The sequence below is a fragment of the Ammodytes marinus genome (genome assembly GCF_949987685.1).
Source record: "Ammodytes marinus genome assembly, chromosome: 24".
NCBI classification, from domain to species: Eukaryota; Metazoa; Chordata; class Actinopteri; order Uranoscopiformes; family Ammodytidae; genus Ammodytes; species Ammodytes marinus.
In genome coordinates, this window is record NC_137228.1 from 10,663,721 (window position 1) to 10,685,182 (window position 21,462).

Sequence of the window (21,462 nt, forward strand, 5' to 3'; positions counted from 1 at the left end):
TATTTATACTTCTAGAATGTATTCAATGTCAATTCCTTTCTATAAATATCAAGTAATGTTGAAGTTAATTTCCTTTTTTTGTTTTTAATTAAAAAAATGTATGGAGGTACATACCTAAGTGAACTGCCCCCCTTCTAAAGGTGGAGTCGGTGATTCTGGAGAATGCTTCTTGTCAAAATCAGTTAATATCTCCTCATGATCCGCTACCTGTCAGTACTGTGTGTGTGCTGAAATAAAAACCTGGTTTAATACACAGCATAGGCTCTGTAAACTGGTATGTAAACAAAATGGGGCCAACCATTGCTAGCAACATGCCCATGTACAGAGCCTAGGCTGTGCATTAACACTGGCTGTCTTTTCAGCACAAACACAGTACGGACAGGCAGCGGATCGTGAGGAGATATTCACTGATTTTGACAGAAAATAGTTTTGACTACAAACATTATCCAGAATTTCAGACTCCACCTTTAAATGATGAGGTCAACAAAAGTTATTTCCAACATATTTAAAACAACTAAAGCATGCAAAATGAAAAGCAGATAATTTAAAGAGCTTGTTTGAATGTGTGTTGCAAACATTTGGATTGCGTCACAGAATATTTTGGTCTGTATAAAAAAACAAAACAATGCACTGCCATCCAGAACAAAGAAATATGAAAGTTTTGGTCAATACCAACAGGTACAACCTCTGGACAGAAGATTGTCCATGACATCCCTGCCAAACCTTCCATGTTTAGGCACATTTCTGCCTTGAAAAGTAAAAAAACAAAAAATAACAAAGGCAGAAACACAAATTTATATTCATAGTGTGTGTTACCTTTCTTGCTGGCACCGCCCTGCAGGTCAGACTGGGCACTGTCCAGGCTGCTGCAGCTGGGTCTCCTCTCCTTCTGCAATAGCTTGTCGACACGCTCGATGATGCACTCCAGAGACTTATCCACATTCACCCAAACCTTCTCCTGCATCAACAATTACACATGAGACCAAATGAAAGGGCTGATAGAGAAGTTACAGCAGGGCTAAAATAATGAGGCCAGAGGGGGGTAGAGGATACACAAGAGATGAGATATATGCAAATGAGGGGGCACGCCACAAATTTGCTTAACAAAGATTTATGTAATGAAGGGAAATTTAGAGCAGAGGCTTTATTACATAACTACAAACTCTTTATGGACATATTTACAGCTATACTATAATATCAAGTTTGAACTAATAGGATTATGCAAAATCATTTTAGTCTTGCACAGTTGAGACTCTAAATATAAAATATTATAACTGGCAAAAAAACCTGGCCAAAAGACCTGCTACAATGCACTAACATTCATTAAAAAGGGTATATTTATTCCTAACATACCCACTCCTCTTCATGCCAGTCCACCGCCAGTGAGGACCGACTGGTGCTACTGCTACCGCTCCACTTGGCGAGCAGCGTGTCCTGGTCGTTGCGGAGGACTACTTGTTCAGAGTCGGCGGAGGGAGACGCTTTGGAGGCAATGTACTCGGGCCGTGCTGCGTTCAGGGCCTGGATGGCCGAAGCCAGAAGCTTACAGTCGCACACCGTCACCAGCTGACGAGTCTGAGAGATGGGGAAACAGGAGTCAGTCCAAAACAACATTAATGCTGGGAAAAAATCATTTCCCAGCATAAGTGCTCCTGAATTACATATGGCATCCTAACCTTGTCAGCCAGAATAGCGAGCGTTCTCTCCAGCCCGCTGGCAGATCGGTCTTTGGCGGCTCGGGACAGCCTCTCGGCGTAGTAGCTGACCTGCGTCTTCAGTGTGTTGATGTGGGCAATGATCTCTTTTGCTCTGACTATGTCCTGGGGTATGTAGACGATGGACTGCGAGCTGGACAGGGCGCTGCTGCAGAGAGAAAATATGCCATGGTTTAGCGGCATATATGGTCAGAGTGTATGCAGATGACACTCTATCATATCCTCAAAATTCAAAAAAAGTTGTAGGAGCCAATATAATTTTATTCCCATTGAGGGGAATAATACAACCCTACTTAAATGACAACTTTGTTACAGACATTAACTGACAAAGACACAGCATTTTTTCATGCACATGCCTGTTCTTTACAACAGTCCTAAACAGTGCTACATACACAAAGACAAAGAGAAACTGACTTTAGGGGGTTTTGACACTGTTCACTTTGGACATTCAGATGGATCTTTAAGATAATTTACTATGTTCTTAATCAATATTTTGATGTTTTTTGAGTGTTAATATGTGATAGCAATGAATGAATTTACAAAATGAGCAGTATCTCAACAGACTACTATGGGTTCCATATATTGAGAAATTTGAGTGTCTTTTAAACAACACTGTTAATACCAGATGCATCATGTGTCATTATTTCTTGATGTGAGCAACCTACTCACCAGTTCCTCCAGCGTGCTTGTTAAACGTTATTGACAGCTCAAAGCAACTGTATTTTATATGTGGCAGTGAGAGGCAAACAATGTACAAACAAATGAAAAAACACACAAAGCCGTGCAACAACTCACCATTCCTCCTCATAAACGCTGATCAGAAAAGTAACAAAAACAAAATTAAGAAGGAGGCCAAAGAACTGAACTGTAGAATTAAAGCAATAGTTGAAGAAACAATGCATTTATTCATATCTTAAATGTAAAAATGACCACAGGGAAGCAAAACTTTGATGCAAAATAATTCCATATGGATCAAAATAATCCATTTCCAATTCAAATAATGAATAAAGCAACAATATTAAAGGAAGGGAAACATGCTAATATGATTTTCTTTCTTTCATTCACCTATTAGATGGTCATTTATGTTCAATAAAGACCGTTTTTCAAACTTACTGTTTCTTTGCCTCCTCAAACTTTAGGATGAGTTTCCTCAAACCGCTGTTTTTGAAACCTTGGCAGTGAGCCGCAGGAGCTCCGATCGTTATGACATCATACGTGTGTTCTGCAGAGTGGAGATTTCAGAGATTTGTTTAAATAGAAATGACAAAAAAAACATTGAGAATCAAGAATCAAATAGATTTGGACAATCATGATTGCCCTAGTATTTAGGAATGCAAAATGTCCATTTTTCTCACCAAAGCCTAGCTCATCCTGCACTCTCATCCTCTGAACGTGCAGGTTGGTGGGCATGAACTCCAGCTTCCTCTCTGCCTTAAGGTTGCTGGCTTTAAACGATGGACCTGGTGTATGTACAGGAAAAGAAGAAGAAGAACAGGGCGGACATAGATTATACATGTGACAAACAGAACATGATGCATTGATGTAGCTTGCTTTGAAGACACGTCTTAGTTACCTCTGTAGTTGTTGAGGTCCGTCAGCGTTTCCTGGTAGGCCAGTATTATGGTCTGGTACTGGGAGACGATCTGTCGCCGCAGATTCTCCCAGCAGGGCGATAACTCTCCAAGCTCCTCCAGCTCACACACCCTGGACACACAGACAGAAACTCTGTTTTATCCACAAGTATGTGAAATAAGTAATTATTAAAATATGCCTGATTAAAAAAGTTGATTGAATTTCATGAATATAGACAAAGTTTATTTAAAATTATTTTCAGTTTCATGCTCATTTTAGCTTCTCAATTGTGAGAATTTGCTGCTTTTCTTGACTTGGCATGTGTGTTCTTGTACCTTGCTGCGTCCTCCTCCAGCAAAAGCTTGACAAACTGTCTGGGGATGTTTAAAGAGAGGACACTCTCGGCCATTTGCTCCAGCACCCGAAGGTGGTTCCCGTCTGTCGTAGGGAAGCGGTACATCCTGGACATGGTACCTCCAAACACTGAAGCCAGAGGTTAAATCAAATTAAATCGGAGATATTAGATTCAATCAGAATGAAGTTTAGTTCTACACAGTGTAGGCTCTGTAAACTGGAATGAAAACAAAAGATATTTAAACAAATAGGGGCCCCAATGTAGCTAGCAATAGGCCCGTTTACAGGGCCTAGGCTGTGTATTGACAGTGGATTTATTTTTCAGTGCACATACTGTACGGACCTGGAGCGGATTGTGAGGAGATATTCACAGATTTTGAGAAAAAGCGATTTTGACAACAAGCATAGATAGATAGATAGATAGATAGATAGCTTTATTGTCATATGCACCGTTACAGCACAATGAAATTTGCCTTTTCAGTACACACCTCTCCAAGAAACATACAAGACAGTGACAATAACATGGGTGGACAGGAGATAGTGTAACTGCAGGGTCGCAGCGGTGCCGCGCCCCTCTTTCATAGGAGGAAAAGGAGAACAACAGGAAAGATAGGTCAAAAAAATGCAAATCTCGAACTACGTTCCTTATGGGAGCGCAGTGCGTGATCAGTGAAAAACCACCTTAGCACAAATAAGCAACATGATAAACACCACAGACAATAAGACTCGTAGACAATGCACATTAAAGGAACGGGTTAGGGCTTTATGGGAAGGTAGGTGTCACAGCCCAGGCACCAGGGGGCGTACGCAGCCGGCAGGCGCCCCGCCCGCAGCTTCCGGTCCGCAACGAGGGAGGGAGAGGGGGGACATTCACAAGAATCGCTGACTCCACCTTTAATAAACCTCTTTCTTCTGCAGACAAATGCATGTCCAAGAATGTATTCCTTCCACCAAATAACATTCAAAAGGAAATGATTTTTGTAGTTTTTTTATGTTAGGTTCTGCACATGCCACTTGTCATACCTGAGCGCAGCAGAGTGTCTTTGCATAGCGAGGCGTATTTGATACGCACTCCCATCGACTCTGTGAGGCTCTCGTCAACAGGCAGCATGGTCTGCATGACACACACACACACGCACACACACACACACACACACACACACGCACACTGGTGTTACACAACAGGTAAACAATCACCTCCTCGGGGCCTGTCCACTCTCAAACCTACGCCACACTCTAAACCACTCTGACAATGCTCCTATACAGAGCTAAATGCCCCGTGAGGCTGTGTGACATGTTTATTATGACAGAAAGCAGGTTAGGTCGAATTACAGAGCACTATATACAGGAAGCCGCAGAGACACACGTAAAACACATTTCTCTTTTATATTAATTCAGAGATGGACGTCAACATCCGGATACGAGACTCACTGCTGGAAAATAACTGAAATAATAAAACAATAGCATATCATCCAGTCCCATTAAAGCAATGCATATGTAACTCTTGCTTTACCCAAAACGAGATTTTAGATTTTTTTAAAGAGATGCAAATGTACACATTAATTAGTTAGACATTGCCAAATTGGCATATTTATTCATTTATTTCCAATACAATTGTAATACAAAAACAATTGTTTTAATGTAAGTTATCAACTGGCAAAGTTTAATGATGTTATCTATCAGTTAAGAATCTTACACTATTCACCTGCAGTGTAAACTGGGCTCAGTCATTACCATATTAGAGATCATACGTAAAGACCAGATACCGAACACTAAGGGACTTTATTTTGAAAAATAAAGTGCCTCTCACCCGGCCGTTGATGCTGTCTGGCAGGCGGCCCACAGACATCCTCTGATCCGCTCTCTCCTCCATCTGCCAGGCTGCTATGGAGACGTTTCCCACCCGCTGGTTCTCTGCTGATCTGGAACACACAAACACATTTACTGCATTTATTTCACATGTGAATGCATTATCTCTTTTTATTATCTATCAATCTGTAATATATTGTTGGGATTCTTTGTTTTAGTCTACAAAACAGTGAATAAACTAATAATTCATACAAATTTTAAGTAACAAAACCTAAAATATAAGTATTTTATTGCTCAATGAAAACAATTTCAGCAGACTGTATTCCTACAAAAAGGATATAGAGAAATGTATGACTTTGAATTCTTAGATGAGAATGTACATCCACTTGTTTTGTCAGTGGAACCAACAATCTTACACTACATGCTGACATTCTCGCAAATCAAGTGGTTGAAGGAATGTAACATTTTCTGCATATAAAGCAACAGATTTCTTCATATGTATATTGTAGATTCTTTGGATCAACACAAATGTTTAAACACAAATTAAAAAGACTAGGGTGCATACTGTTATTAAGAACATATGTATGAATATCTATGAATAATAAAAGGACTTTACTTTGTTTAATACAATATGAAGAATTTACAAGTGTGTGTGTGTGTGTTACCTTAGTTCGAGCAGTAATCTGTGGCTCCTCTCTTGCAACAACTCCTTCACAGGAAAGAGTGCAGAGCCCAACATGTACATCTAGAAAAGAGACAGGAAGACGTTGTATATGCGAAAGATTTGTTCATATACAGCTACTCCTTTTTCTCTTCTTAACTACTGTGAAGTGTGAATATGTTTTACCGTGCCCTGCGAGCGGTCCTTGACATCATAGACAGCCACTTTGACCTGTGTCTGCTGGTTGATGTTGGACTCCTGGAAGAAGGCAATGCTGCTGAGGAAGATAGGGTTACTGGTTCCCTGTGGATGGAGAAACAATTGTATTCAATTGTTTTTCATGCTGGACATATTTTGTTTACAGCATCTGATTAATGAGGGATATGTTCATCAGATATAATAGCTATAATTTAGTTATTTACCAAAGCTTTATACAGAGTTTTTACATTTCACAAGTATGCACTTTTGAAGTTAAATTGACAGGTTAAACGATCCATCAATTAGGGTTAGGGTTAGGGTTGGATACTAATGTTTTTTGGTGCATTGGTCAACAAAACCAACCATTTGACAAGAGCATTCTATAAACAAAACGGTTTCAGAAGTTAATTAAGAAAATAATCATTAGTTGCAAATTTATATCGAAATCTGTCTTAAAGCATTGATTATGATTATGCTCAAAATATTTATGATGACTCATTCTGCACTCCACATCGTTAGTTTGTGGATCATAGAGAGAGATTTCAAGAGGTTGGAGGTCGGTCTGTATGTAGGCGATGTAGGTGGAGACAAAGAGTCAGCCAAATCCCATTATGGGGTCAGATTATTCTCTCACAGCCATGTTTTTGTGTGTGAGGACTCTGACCTCGATGACCTCTGTCTGGGCGTGTTTGGTCCAGAAGGCCTGTGGCGGCGTGGTGCAGCTCACTGCTACAAAGCTGTTGGGTTTACGATCCAAGGCCGGAGTCAGCAGGTCTGTGCAGGCTGCAGAAGAATACACACACACACACACACACAAATATACGCACACGCACACAAACACACAGGTCAACACAGGAACAAGCCCATTGCAAGCAATTATTGATGAGCACCAGAGGAGCTACAGCTAAATTCCTGAGATGTTTCTCACCCACGCTGAATTCCAGCACCGGCTCATCGGGGTCCTGACTGTTTCCTGGGATTAAAAATACAAACAAACAAATTACACAATTTGCAGCACAGTCAGTAATTTCAAGTACATTTACTAGTACTGCACTAAAATACAATTACGTAGTACATGTACTTTACTGAGGTATTTGCATTGTATGCTATTGTAGACTTCTACTCCGCTCTCTATTTAAAAACTTTAGTAACTTTGCAGATTCAGATTCATAATACAAAATATAAATCAACAAAACATTATTTGTATTCTATATTATTTTAAAATGTTTAGTGTAGTATAAGTAAAAGTAAGTTGCAGCCCTGATCATGATGTTTTCAAAACAACTTCAGCTAAAAAAATGTGTTTGCTCATAAAAAGGGACAAGGTCTGAGTTTATCTATGTAGTCAAAACAGAAGGCAGTATGTCTTTTTATCTCAAGTATCGTTTTAATATTTCTGTTTTGCAATATCTAGTTTGCGTCTTACCTTCATCCACTTGTAGTGAATATGTACATGGGTTCATTCATTCCTTAAGACTTTTGACTCTAAAGTGAATTAAGACTTGGTTTCTGACCAAGCAAAATGTTTGTGTCCCAACCCCCCAACATTTCTCTGTTTGAGCCAAAGCTGTTATCTGTGTTTTCACACCTATCGGTTCCTCTGCTCTGCCAGCCCCAAGACAGGATGTCCCACATGACCCCTGTCTCTTCTGCCATTGGTCAGAAGTCTTATGCTGTTTTCTGATAATAGCAAGTGAGCTGATACAGCTCACCCTCTTCCCTTCAAGCACCATCCGAGGTGTTTCTCTCTTCTCCACGCACCACCCAACAGACTGGGGGTGCCAGTTGCTCTTCTCTACCCACCACCAAACGGTGTGGAGGTACAGCTCTCTTCTTCCCCAACTTCCAGACTGGGAGGGGGAATCCACCAAGTTCTCTGGAGCCGGCAATCAGCCTCTCCACAGTGAAAGACCTGGTGCTGCTCTCTTCTCCTCGCAACCTCAAGGAAGGAGGTCTGCTCTCTGCTCTTCTTCATGCACCATCCGAGGTGCTGAAGCTTCTTCTCCTCTCCTCCACCAAGGGAGGTTGGAGGACGCTCAGCTTGGCCTACCAACAAAGGAGGCTAGCACGCTCTCTCCTGCCTTGCTAACCACCCCAGACCGGGGGTAGCTCAAACTTCTGGACCCCGACTCTCTGCTCTCCCTGATCCAAGCTCTACAACACGGCCTGTTCAAACAGCCGTGAAGCCACTCTCAACCAAAGAGGAACAAGGATCCACCCTGTTGCTCCCAGCAACTAAAGAGGTACCAGGAGAACCAGGAGAACCTGGGAACGAACCAAGCTCCCACAAAGGCCAGACCCTTTAAGAAGAAGAAGAAGAACTACTAAGCTACAACCGTAGCCCAGAGACAACAACGCCAGTTAGCTCGCCGCTACTGAAGAACCAAAGGACCTGCTCAACAGAGCTGCATCACGACCGACCCTGCCAAGCAAAACCCCCATCATGCCACAAAGACCAGTCTCCCAACACTGCAACGAACGCTGTGTAAACATCTGGTATCGTATGAACTACTGGGCTTAGCTTAGCTTAGCAAGAACACATGGCTTAAAAGACTGTTAACTTGGAAATGTATATTTACTGATTTTGAACTGTTCATTGTTACTTTGTAATTGGGTTTACAATACTGTGATATTACCTTGAACTTATTGGTTAGATACCCAAACATTTATGTTGATTTGAATTACCTTTAAAAAGGGACCTTCAACCAAAGGCCCCCCTTTTTGTTTCTCTTCCCCCTCTTCTCCCACCACAGGGAGGAAGGTGTGAAAGACCGGCTAATTTGCATCTACACATACATGCACTCACAGACACAGATACCCACACCCACACACACACACACACACACACACACACACACACACACACACACACTCTCTCTGTGTGCTTTAGTTTTAGTGGTTTTTAAATGTGTTGGATTTTATTTACTTTATGTTAATAAATTACATGCATTTTCTTTTGTAACTAGAAGTTTCTGTCATTCATTTGTGTGAATATTATTGGGAAGTCCGCAACCAACAAGTACAAGAACTCTGGATCCTTCAGTGTTAAGATCATATTACCAAATTTATAATAGTAATTATTTGATTACATTATTTTATGGAAATGATCATTGAGACTAGGATTTATTAATGTTGATTCATTTAACTGAACCTTAAAGTAATCAACATTTGAGAATAAACCATTGATTAAACGAGACAATTTGCTATTATTTTTCCATTCTTAAATGAATGGTGGTGCCCCTTTTGAACTTTAATAAACTATTAAAGTATTATTAATCATCAGATTAATTTCTAATAGCAGAATTAATCTGAACCACCTGTACCCGCTACACACTCTAGAGTGACTAAGTTGTCAATAATGAAGTTACACCAGACTTCATTACATGCTTTCATCAAATATATAAATACTTTTCTATCCGGTTTACTTTGTATAAAAGCTCCATAAAGCATGGACGTCCCGCCCCCCTCACCTGCGAGAGCCAATCCGATCATCTCGTTGGACAGCTCGAAGGTGTTGGCGCGGTAAACCGACCACGGCCTCTGTGTCCGGGAGCCGCTGCGCTCTCTGACCCCCGCCATGTCTGTCCGCCCTCACACACACCCTCACACACTCCCATGTGACGTGCCCCAAAATCTACACAGTTCCACGGCTGCCCCAGGGAAGAGGTTCACCTTCTCTGTACAGAAAAGCGAAGAAGAGAAAAGGAAGGATGGATTAAGATAACATAATTTTATAATTAATTTATAAAACAAACCTTGTTCTGAAATCAATTTAACCAGAACCTTTAAGGTTTTGGTGCAATTCTTCATTTGACATGTTCCTCTTCTGTGCTTATGCGTAAGAAAAAGAAAAGGAGTACAATGCCGCAAAAATAGTTTTATTGGCATTTGGCAGAATATAATTTTTTTATATTTCAGTTTTTCTGTTTTGAAGTAATTTAATATACATTTTATTTAAGTGGTAATTAATTTAAACGTAACATACATTTACTGTCACTGTCATCTTTGATTATAAGCTATAAAGTTCAACTGTGAAATATTTTCATTCAAACGTGTGCAGAAGTTTATGATATTTTAAACAAAGTATTCACATGCCGGTTAGAGATATAAAAGACCCTGCTTATGATTGTCAATTGCTTTATTGTCAGTGGCGATAAACTATACTATACGAGTTAACATACAAACTTTAGAGACAACCTCCCAGTTTAAAAAAAAAAAAAATACAAAACCTAGAGTCAATAATGCTAATGGCTCCAAAAAAAGCAAAAGCATGAAAATAACAGAAAGAAGGAACAAGATATAGAAAGTGAGAGAATCATGTAACATCTCAGAATATCAAGTGCAACTTTGAAAGGTCAACTCTAATCTATATTCACATTCGCCACCCACAAAGACAGTACCACATGCTCTGTTTCTGATTTGTATTCTCTCGTTCTGTGCTCATGGTCCATATAAACCCAATTGTATTAACAGGAATCAACAAGGTTTCATGCAATAATTTGCAATCTTCTAACGACCGTCAATCCTTATCTCTTATGCACAAAGAAAAGTTAGTTCAATATATTTAAGAAATAGGTGATCTTTACTTGTTTTGTTCATTCGTGCTGCAGCTATATTGATTTACATAGGCTACAGGATGTGAGAGCAAATATGAATTAATAATGATTTTTTTCAGTTATCCATTAGCGAAAAGTTGCATGTCTACTTCACCCTTGTGACATCAACTCTGTTCTCCAAATTTGAGAAAACTCAGCTAATCCTTCTGCTTCACTTAGTGAAGCAGAAGGATAAATGTGTATCTACAGTTATTTATTTATTTCCTTTTGTATTCATAGACTGGAAAAGACAGAGGCACGTGTCTGTTAGCATGCGACGGAGCACTCAACATCAGCACTATATACAGTATCTCATCTATAGACTGTGCTAGGGTACAGCCTGTGACGCGCACATTTGCATCTTATGTGCCTTGTTATGCTCGCTAGAAGAGCAAGGATCATGCATGATATGTCGATGTTGCAAAGAGACTATAGGTTTTCCTCTTCGACATTATCCATTCTCGCTCCATCTGAGGTCTCTCAGCCACACCAGTTTGCTGCCCAATATACTGTATATTTTTTGTTCCTTTACCTCCTGGTTTTATCCCCCAATCCAACACCTTAATCTTTCGGGATTTAGAAGCTGTCCCACTCTTTGCTGTCACTCCTGTCCCATTTTGTCAAAGAGCAATTAGCCTATTTGCAGCAAAGGGACAGTATGTGGCTCAAACTCTCTATACGAGTATGAGGCAGCATCTCTCTATACGAGGTCTATTTTTGGTAAAATTATGCTCTATTTATTAGTGAAATATGTGTTTCAGTGACTGGGTTTTAGGTAAAAGTTACAGTCTTTCAGTGTTTTTCTGAGGGATTTTTTTTTCTTCATCAGATGAAGCGGGACATTGTAACTGTGGTTCTGGGTTAATAGTTTCTGGCCTACTTTCTTGTACGTGGTCCATGGTGGATCTCCTGGCAGCGCCCAGTATATGTCCCACTTTGGGTCAACTCAGATGCACGTGCCCTACATCTGTCACTGCAAACACATCTGGAGCAAGACCTCAAGTCTTTTTGATGGAAGGAGAATTCATTTTACTCTTTACATTCTACACTTTTGGATATGAGATAGTGTTAAGTAAAGAGCAGATAACACGATGCAACGTTTTAAACTTAAACTGCTTTTTTCCTTTTACATCAGTAATGTAGTTTTAGTGTTAATGAGTAAAAAATAGAGGAAATATCAGAACAAAATACATAATAAGAGTGTTTTCAGTGCACTTGAGAATCTGCACCCCGAAATATTAAAGTCAGCTTTGAATCCCACTCGATAAAGATCCCTCTGTTCCTATCAACATATGACAGGATTTCTTTTGACATCTCTAACCTTTCATTTGGAGCTAACTTGTTTAATTCTGATGTCTTTTTAGCTAGCAATCCGAAATATGTTGAACTGAAGAGAATGCACAAGTCAAGAAGCAAAAGCAAAACTAAGTATGACTACATCTTATCTTTGTCAATCCATCTCCTTCTAATTGAATCGGAAAAACCAAATCATTGCAAAACAAGCTTTCATGAGTTTCTTCTAGGAATGTGCCTACCTCGTTCCTGTAGTGTTTTGTCAATTATCACATTATCAAACCACAAACATGAAAAAAGACGAGACTCTTTGTTCCTCAGCCTGGAAGGAAGATTTCCACTCCCTCAGCCAACTGGAGTCACATTTTCCACTCCTAAAGCCAAAAAACTAAACCAAAAAAAAGCAGTCACAGACACACGCACACACCAAGATCTTTCCTTATCATAACATGAGCTTTTTCTGCACATCATGCGATCTCTCAAGAATATCAACTTCCTATGGGTGGTGGAAGATTTTCAGTCAAACTTTTCAGCAACCAGAATTGGTCAAAAACTCTTTTGTCTACATGTTTTTTTGTGCATTATAATATCACTTTTCATAGTTTCTCGCACCTGAGATTCAGGAAAAATCCTTTTGTGTGCAACCTACAGCAGAGGACAGATTTATCAATAGGGCTGCACAATTAATCGAATTTAATCGAAATTGGAATAGGATCTACTGCAATTTTTAAATGGTAGGAAGGTTCAGTATTTGTTAAAGGGTAAATGTTTGTCAAAATTAAATATTGGCATGCAGAGTTGTCCTGGCCGGTACACATAACATTTTACAGAATTAAGAAAACATCTTTGTTCGCTGCAGATTCCAACAAAAATCACACCAAAATCATTTGAATGTTTTTCAATGAAATGACAATAATGATGTGAAAGTGATCAATCCTTCTTGTATCACAAATAATATCGCAATTGCAATGTCAGTCACAATGCAAATAATTTTATTTTTCTATATCGTGCAGCCCGACACCTCAAATCAATTTTAGGAATTCAACACATCTGGGAATTGGCTATCTTGCTAAAATGATCCATTGATGCCAAATAATACCAGCAGCAAACAGCACAGTAACTTTACTTAAAGGGGAAAAGCTGCCATATAAGGGAGCTCCAAATTTAGACTCAATAAGAGTGTGTGTAGGTTTGTGAGTCACATGAATCAGCACACACACACAGTACAGGCCACTGTTAATCCAGGCCACAGCTCCTGACAAACAACACCCCCAGTCCAGGATTCACAAAGTGGATTTTGGCTTATTATAGCAGGTAACAGGCCTTAAGATCCACTAAGAAGATAATCTATAGGGAGTTTTTAACTACATTTAACAAGTTCTGCCTTAAAATGTTGCGACAGAAATCAAACTAAGGAACTATTACCATATAATTGATGATCGCATTCAAATTAGGGGTCACCTTTTGCACATTTCTTACTTATTTTTAACATTTATCTTCAGCGAAAACACTGTATTAAAAATCAGAAACTCCTGGAGGAAGTTATGACCTGGTTTATCGATATTTGCCTAACAGATGGGCGCTCATATTCTCTGCTAATACGTTGTATGTGTATATGTAAGCTTCTGTCTTAGTTTGAAAGGAACACTGGGAGAAAGAGGGAGACAGAGTGTATGAGAGGGAGCGTCCAGCTGACCATATAAGGCCATTTTACAGCTTTCTCTATGCCACCACATTTGTGTGTGTGTGTGTGTGTGTGTGTGTGTGTGTGTGTATTCGTGTGTGTGTGTCCAAAAAACTTAGCTGGAAATTTGTCAAACTTTTCGGGGCAGAGACAAGGATATCTAGTATCCAACCAGATGAAAGAGTGGATTTGATTTCCTGCTTAACAGAAGCTATTAATGATTCATGCAACCATATTCTAATCATTGTAAAACATGCTTTGATTCTGAAAATGTTAAAAGCAGATCTTAGAGTGGTTCTCTTGGAATACTGGGATTTATTAGTTGATATTGATTAGTCTTTACATCAGGCGGAAACCCTAGAATATTATGGGTATATCCACTCCAATGTGAGAATTGGCTGCTTTTTTTTCAACTAGTTCGATATGAGTTTAAAATATCGATATTTTGAAGACATCCACTTGATATCTCGGAATCCAAACAATAAGTAAATTAATACCAATTAAAGCTAATTAGCATAACGAAGATAAGCGCTAGTTGCAGCCAAGACAACAGGGTATTCTCTGATCATTTTATATCTATACTCACAGTCTGTAAATGTAATGTAGGAGGAGAGGAAGTAGGCTGATCCAGGTTCAGTAAGGTTCAGGTTCTTCATTCACAATCTGAGAAGACATTGAAACAATAGAGAATTGTAGACAATTATGCTAGCACCACATTGCGATTATTGCTCACTCTCTACCTAATAGATAAAAGTAAGTCCTATCAAATCTGGCCCCATGTTACTGGACCGAGGCGATAATAGAGGAGAGAGCGTGGACCCTGTGGGATCGCCATTAGAATAAGGCATGAATAATTTATTTAGGAGGGACGGAGCAGCTGTAGCCCCTTTCAAATGAAAATAAGCGTCACCCACACACACACACACACACACACACACACACACACACACACACACACACACACACACACACACACACACACACACACACACACACACACACACACACACACACACACACACACACACACACACACACACACACACACACACACACACACACACACACACACACACACACACACACACACACACACACACACACACACACACACACACACACTGAGAGCTATATCGAGTCTCTCCCCCTCACTCTCGGCCACATCAACACATATTTCTCAGTGTCAGAAAACTGACTCATAACTTTACATTGAAAAAAAAATTCTGATAGCAAGTTGGCATATTGATTTAGAGGTCATTTGTTTTCCTTCATTTGTAAACTCAGAAACTTATCTCTCTTTCAAGCAAAAAGCATCTAAATAACATTGCAAGGAAAAGAAAAACAATACAATATCAAAAGTGTGCTAAATGGAAACGTAGAGATTATATCTTTATAGCAATACCTAATAGTTTTGAATACATTTAGATGTCAGATAAAGCCAGAGTTAAAATCTTTGTTAATCTTTGCAACATATATGAGGCAACAATCACATAAAAATACAGTACTGATTTGTAACCCTGCCAACAATGGCTTGATAATACATCTGATATACTAAAAGGGGTAGTACATAAATGGATATCAACAGGGTCAAGAAATCTCGTAAAACTAGTACATTGTTGTTCATCTGTTGCTAGGAAGACTTTGAGACCTCCAATCACTACAATACAAGTCACTGGAGCACCACAAGCTTTAACATAAAATCTAAAAACAACAGTTTTAGAGAGGCAAATAATATTAAACTTACCTGCAAGTCCTATGTCAATGTAGGTAAGACTTTTCTGTATTGCTGTACACAGAGAAATATTGTTTTCAGAGTGCCAAGATATTGGGTTGTTCATTGGTAACATTTTCCAGTACGTGCGAGACAATTTGTACAGCCTGTTACTTTATCTGCAAACAGTATCAAAAAGTTTTTGGCACAATGTGTCCCCTAGCTGGCTTGACAAACTCTTTGGACCAAGTTTTGATAGTGACAGAGAAAAACAATGCTCACTCCAGTGTTTGTGTGTGTGTGTGTGTGTGTGTGACAGCGCTCCTTGCGAAGGGAGCTTCACTTCCTTCTGTTGGTTCAGGAAGTGTCTTCAAAGAGTGTGACAGCGCTAACTGTAACCTAGTCTGCTTTTGTCTGAACCAAATATCTGGCAGTTTCACTGTCAAAATCATGGCAAGGAATTCTTTGAAATAATAAAAATAACCTATGTGCACTGTGGGCCACATATAATTTCTCTCCACAATAAGTGCACGCATTAGGATCAAATTAAAATGATTGAAGGTCACCCAATTTCTAATTGGTCTGCTTAAAGAGCTGTTATATGTTTAACCTAACTTGATTAACATTTTAAGCCTAAAAATCACTGTCAAACAATGGTTTCAAACAGACACACACACACACACACACACACACACACACACACACACACACACACACACACACACACACACACACACACACACACACACACACACACACACACACACACACACACACACACACACACACACACACACACACACACACACACACACACACACACACACACACACACACACACACACACACACACACGCACCATTAAGTTCCTCAGTGTACAAAAACTCGACAGACACCTGACAATCAATCTTGGTTATATAACATAACCATCATATATGGAGATGTTGAAAGTGAAACCAATTGCATACATAATTGTGGAAGCTTTAAATGCCATTTAACACACGCTGCTATTGAAAAAACAGTTGAGAGGATTTCCTGCTACTGATCAAGCCTGGCAACACAAGCATGTAATAATAAGCCACATGTGCAGTGTGCATTATAGATGGGTGGATTGTTCACACTTTAAGTACGTGCATTGCAGCTGACACAGGGCATCTTTCTGTGGTCAAACATGGCGCAGGTCTGGAGACAGCAGAAAGCAGAAGTGAGCATGCAGGGTTTACAGCCAACAGTCTCACTTTGAATGGCTCCTGGGCATTAACTGCTAAAAGATGATTGTATATGTCTACATCATGAGCTGCTTTTGTTCTTGTCCAAAGAGAAATCTCTAGATAGATATAGATCCCACGTGATGTAACCATGACCTCATCTGGTTCTGAAGAGGCATCAGCTGGTGAATCATAACAACGAGGAGAAAAACTAACCACAAAACAAAATGTAAGTATGTGTCACACAGCTAATTTAAAAGACGATGCTTGCTTTACATCAAAAGCATCATTTAGAGAAAGGTCTCCTATTCTGGACTGCATACTGTATATCTTTTCAGAAAAAAAGCATCTTGTGCACTCACAGTCTGACTTAATATCCGTTGTGTCTCAAATATTTGAAATAACATTGAGAAATTGATACGTTGACTAAATGAATAAAAACAAGAGATGCATTCAACAGGATCTGGGCGACCTAATACTTCTGCCAAACAATTTTCTGCAAGTGCGTACATCCCTTGTACTGACATTGTCCTACAGCTGTGACTGTGTCAGTAAAGCTCAGTACAGCATCATTTTGTAGGAAAGGAACTCTCTGATTGGTTAAAAAGATGACCTATTAGCATATAGCATGATTGTGCATTTCCTACCATATGCCAAAACACACCTCAGAAGGCATAGAAAAAACCCTGTTAACATCCATGAGGGGTGTATGAAAACAGAAGATGGCAGGCTGAGATTACACACACACACATACACATACACACACACACACATACCCGAGAACGTCTGCTCTGCCGACGATGGATGTAAACAAACTCACGCCGCAGACGCCGTCACGAGGCAAAAAGAGACTGCAGCTGCATCCCATCTCTCTCTCTCCCTCTATCTCTCTCTCTTTCTTCCCAGGCCGATATTTAACTCTTTATATGCCTGGTCTGCAGCAAATAGCAGCGTGGTATCCTCCAATGGTTAAACACAGCCTCCAAAATGACCATAAAGTCTCTATTCTAAGCCCTCTATAAAGCAGCTTGAATAGAAACCACACATGCTCACTCCAGTGTTTGTGTGTGTGTGTGTGTGTGTGTGTGTGTGTAGTATTGTTGTTTGAACACACACACACACACACACACACACACACACACACACACACACACACACACACACACACACACACACACACACACACACACACACACACACACACACACACACACACACACACACACACACACACACACACACACACACACACACACACACACACACACACAGGGTTCCCTCTTTTGTGTGATGCCTCTCCATTTTTCCCCCAGTCCTGCTCATCAGCACCATCAATAATTAATGTATGTGTGTGTGTACTGTCAGTCACTGTATGTTGTTTATTTTCTTCCAAAACATGTCTTATTTTCATAAATAAAAGCTCCAAAATGTACGTCCAGGTGTTTATTTGACTAAACCTTGTCTGTTTGGGTCTTTCTCCAGATACAACCAACTTTATCGGCCATTATCTCAATATTAGTTTTTGTCAATACTCAGAACCAAAAATCTCTACTCCTAAGCACTTGCGATATTCATTCATAGCACTATTCTGTTCAGTTAATACAGTTGACTACACAAGGACACCTGTATAATACTATTGTTGTCAGAGTTGGAAAAGCCTCCTTAAACTTTAATGGAGTCTCTCAAAAATCAGCTGCTCTGATGTCAACGGAAGACTGAAGTGAGTGATTTATGCGGAACTGCAGGAGGAAATGGAAACAGTGGGGTTTTCCAGGGCTGCAAAGCATACAGCATAATCCTCTAACATATGACTATAAATCAAGTCATGTGATGACAAATGAGGCAGCAGCTCTACTCTCTGAACAAAAGGCAGGCTGCATAACACAACAATGTTACATCTTTTGTTGAGGAGAAAAAGCGAAAACTCCGATCCCACGTGTCAAACCTTGAATTTCAATCACACACACACACACACACACACACACACACACACACACACACACACACACACACACACACACACACACACACACACACACACACACACACACACACACACACACACACACACACACACACACACACACAAAAGGGCCATGAAGAGCATCATCAGCTCTTGGAAATCAATGTCCACGCTGACCTTGACTCTTGCACAGCGAAACTCAAAACCACTGAAGAGACTGCGGTGAAATGTGTGTGGCTGGTAGGCCTAATATAAAACACACACACACACACAATACTGGCATTACAGAAATAAATGTGTGTGTAAGCATGAAAAGCAAGCAAATAAGCATGTGTAGGCATAACAGGGCATTAGACACACACACACACACACACACACACACACACACACACACACACACACACACACACACACACACACACACACACACACACACACACACACACACACACACACACACACACACACACACACACACACACACACACACACACACACACACACACACACACACACACACACACACACACACACACACACACACACACACACACACACACACACACAGTAGGCTTGGAGGGGAGATGCACCCTTTGCTTACTAAGTTGCATAACACTGGCTGCAGCAGTGTGACACCTCTCAGCAAACTAACAAGAGATTACTCACAGGCTTCCTGTCTGACACTTCAACATACTCATTGAAAACCAACAATAAAATCCCATTTCATATCATTTCTAATCTCATTTCTGCCACACACACCTCCTGTTACACTCTATCAGCTTGTATAATATTATGCCATAAATAAGTGGTGTTTACATAAATACGTGCCAAGAAACAAAACTACAAGCGTCGTTTCATAACTTGTAACACCAAGGAAGCCGCAGCCTTTAGCTCCTTTAGCCCTCATTATACGGGGTACTTTGAATGGAAATTAACCGTATTTAGCTGTTACTTACCGGTTTAGGTTCGGTTTGTCTAAAATCTCCGTTTCTTGTATGAAAGATCAGCTTATAGAAGATGTGTTCTCAAACGTCCCTGTGTGTAAGTGTATAGCTGTAGCAGCAACAGCCGCTGGACACGCCCCTTGCACGGCACGTTCGTGGCGTCATCACGCAATGGCTCTCTCGCAGTAAGTAGACTTTCCTTTTTTCAAAATAATAAAAAAATATTTATTTGCAGGCTATGTATTTCTTTCTTTCTATCCATCTATCTATCTATCTATCTATCTATCTATCTATCTATCTATCTATCTATCTATCTATCTATCTATCTATCTATCTATCTATCTATCTATCTATCTATCTATCTATCTATCTATCTATCTATCTATCTATCTATCTATCTATCTATCTATCTATCTATCTATCTATCTATCTATCTATCTATCTATCTATCTATCTATCTATCTATCTATCTATCTATCTATCTATCTATCTGACATATAGTAGCCAAGAGAAAAAGTAAAAAGCAGCATAAAATGGAAATATTGACATGGAGTTCTCAAATCTCTACTAATGCACCATATTAATTCACTTTAATACACAGTGTATTCAAGGACGGATTAACATGACCACGGGCCCTGGACACAAACCAGTCATGGACCCCTACCAACACGCAAATACACGCACTAGCACACCGTGCAATCCACAATCACATACATTATAATGCAGTGCACGGCCTAGAGAGAGAAAGAGAGAGATAGAGCGAAATACAATTCTATAAAGTCTCTCTGGTGCTGCGCAAGAGAAAGAGACTCTTTGCGCCGGAGCTACTAGACAGTTAGATTGGGGCAGAGACACCGGCGATGCGAGCGCGCGCTCAGCGCGCGAGCAGATTTTTTTTGCCATTGTAAGATCTCTGCGCCTGCTTTTTGGCTCACCCTTGCCCCCCTCGGAGCCTACACTCAATGTCTGAGCGAAGCAGCGCGTCACCCGGTGAAACGCTGTGTTGGTGTCGTTCAGTGAGACAGACACACTCTGGTTTAAAACTAAATGATCACAGGGGATTCCTGCACGTTAACGGGTGTCGAGGGGACAGGCTCCGCGATCTGATTGCATGTCCCGAGCCTGGATACCCCAATCTCACTGCCGACTAACTGTAAAGTGAAACAACCGCCTCGCTCGTTACACTGGTAGGCCTACTGGTGCGTAAAGGGAACGCACAGTTGGCAAACTCTCCTCACTACAACTGCCACAGCAGAAAAGCCACTGTAGGTCGATCGCTTTGTCGATTCGTGCCTCTGACACGTTGACTCGCATCATAATGAGTCGAGGCTTTGATTTCAGTGGGGATGTGGAGCTCTTTGGCCATTTCCCGTGCCTTTTTTTTCTCTAGACACATCGTTCTCTCTCCAAGCGCACACACGCTTGTCCCGGCCGAATATAAGACCCCGAATATAAAACAACCCGACTTTTTACGACCCATTCCCAGGGGGGAAACCCACGTCAAATTTTTTTAATAAAAAAAAAAAATCAAGGGCCCCCCTATTGGCCAGGGCCCTGGACATGTGCCCACTTTGCCCATGCAGTAATCCGTCATTGAGTGTATTACATGAATTCATTGATCTCTAATATAACAGTCATGATAATAATGACTTGTTCCTGCTGTTATACTGAAGAGCCGCTGTTTCAAAGTGTACTTGTCTTATACTGCCATCATGTGGAGTTAATATGTCACTGCAGGATTCAACACCAGTATTA

The 21,462-nt window shown here is 40.3% G+C and overlaps 1 protein-coding gene across 5 annotated transcripts in view; it reads right to left on the minus strand.

Moving 5' to 3' along the window:
- Positions 1-19,809, minus strand: part of LOC307269646 (inositol polyphosphate-4-phosphatase type I A-like) — a 33,923-nt gene extending 14,114 nt beyond the window's left edge. For 3 of the 5 annotated variants that reach the window (XM_080052647.1, XM_080052646.1, XM_080052643.1), the window contains exons 1-16: positions 19,720-19,809; positions 14,468-14,544; positions 9,780-9,986; positions 7,238-7,282; positions 6,974-7,092; positions 6,298-6,414; positions 6,116-6,195; positions 5,452-5,563; positions 4,665-4,755; positions 3,623-3,770; positions 3,289-3,419; positions 3,071-3,175; positions 2,829-2,937; positions 1,677-1,863; positions 1,354-1,575; positions 817-958 (exon numbers count right to left, since the gene is read on the minus strand). In XM_080052647.1, coding sequence (XP_079908773.1) covers positions 817-958; positions 1,354-1,575; positions 1,677-1,863; positions 2,829-2,937; positions 3,071-3,175; positions 3,289-3,419; positions 3,623-3,770; positions 4,665-4,755; positions 5,452-5,563; positions 6,116-6,195; positions 6,298-6,414; positions 6,974-7,092; positions 7,238-7,282; positions 9,780-9,888 — 1,717 coding nt within the window. In that variant the 5' untranslated portion in view covers positions 9,889-9,986; positions 14,468-14,544; positions 19,720-19,809. The remainder of the gene's footprint in view (positions 1-816; positions 959-1,353; positions 1,576-1,676; positions 1,864-2,828; positions 2,938-3,070; positions 3,176-3,288; positions 3,420-3,622; positions 3,771-4,664; positions 4,756-5,451; positions 5,564-6,115; positions 6,196-6,297; positions 6,415-6,973; positions 7,093-7,237; positions 7,283-9,779; positions 9,987-14,467; positions 14,545-19,719) is intronic. The other 2 variants (XM_080052645.1, XM_080052644.1) reach the window with 2 other exon arrangements.
- Between the last annotated feature and the right edge of the window lie 1,653 nt (positions 19,810-21,462).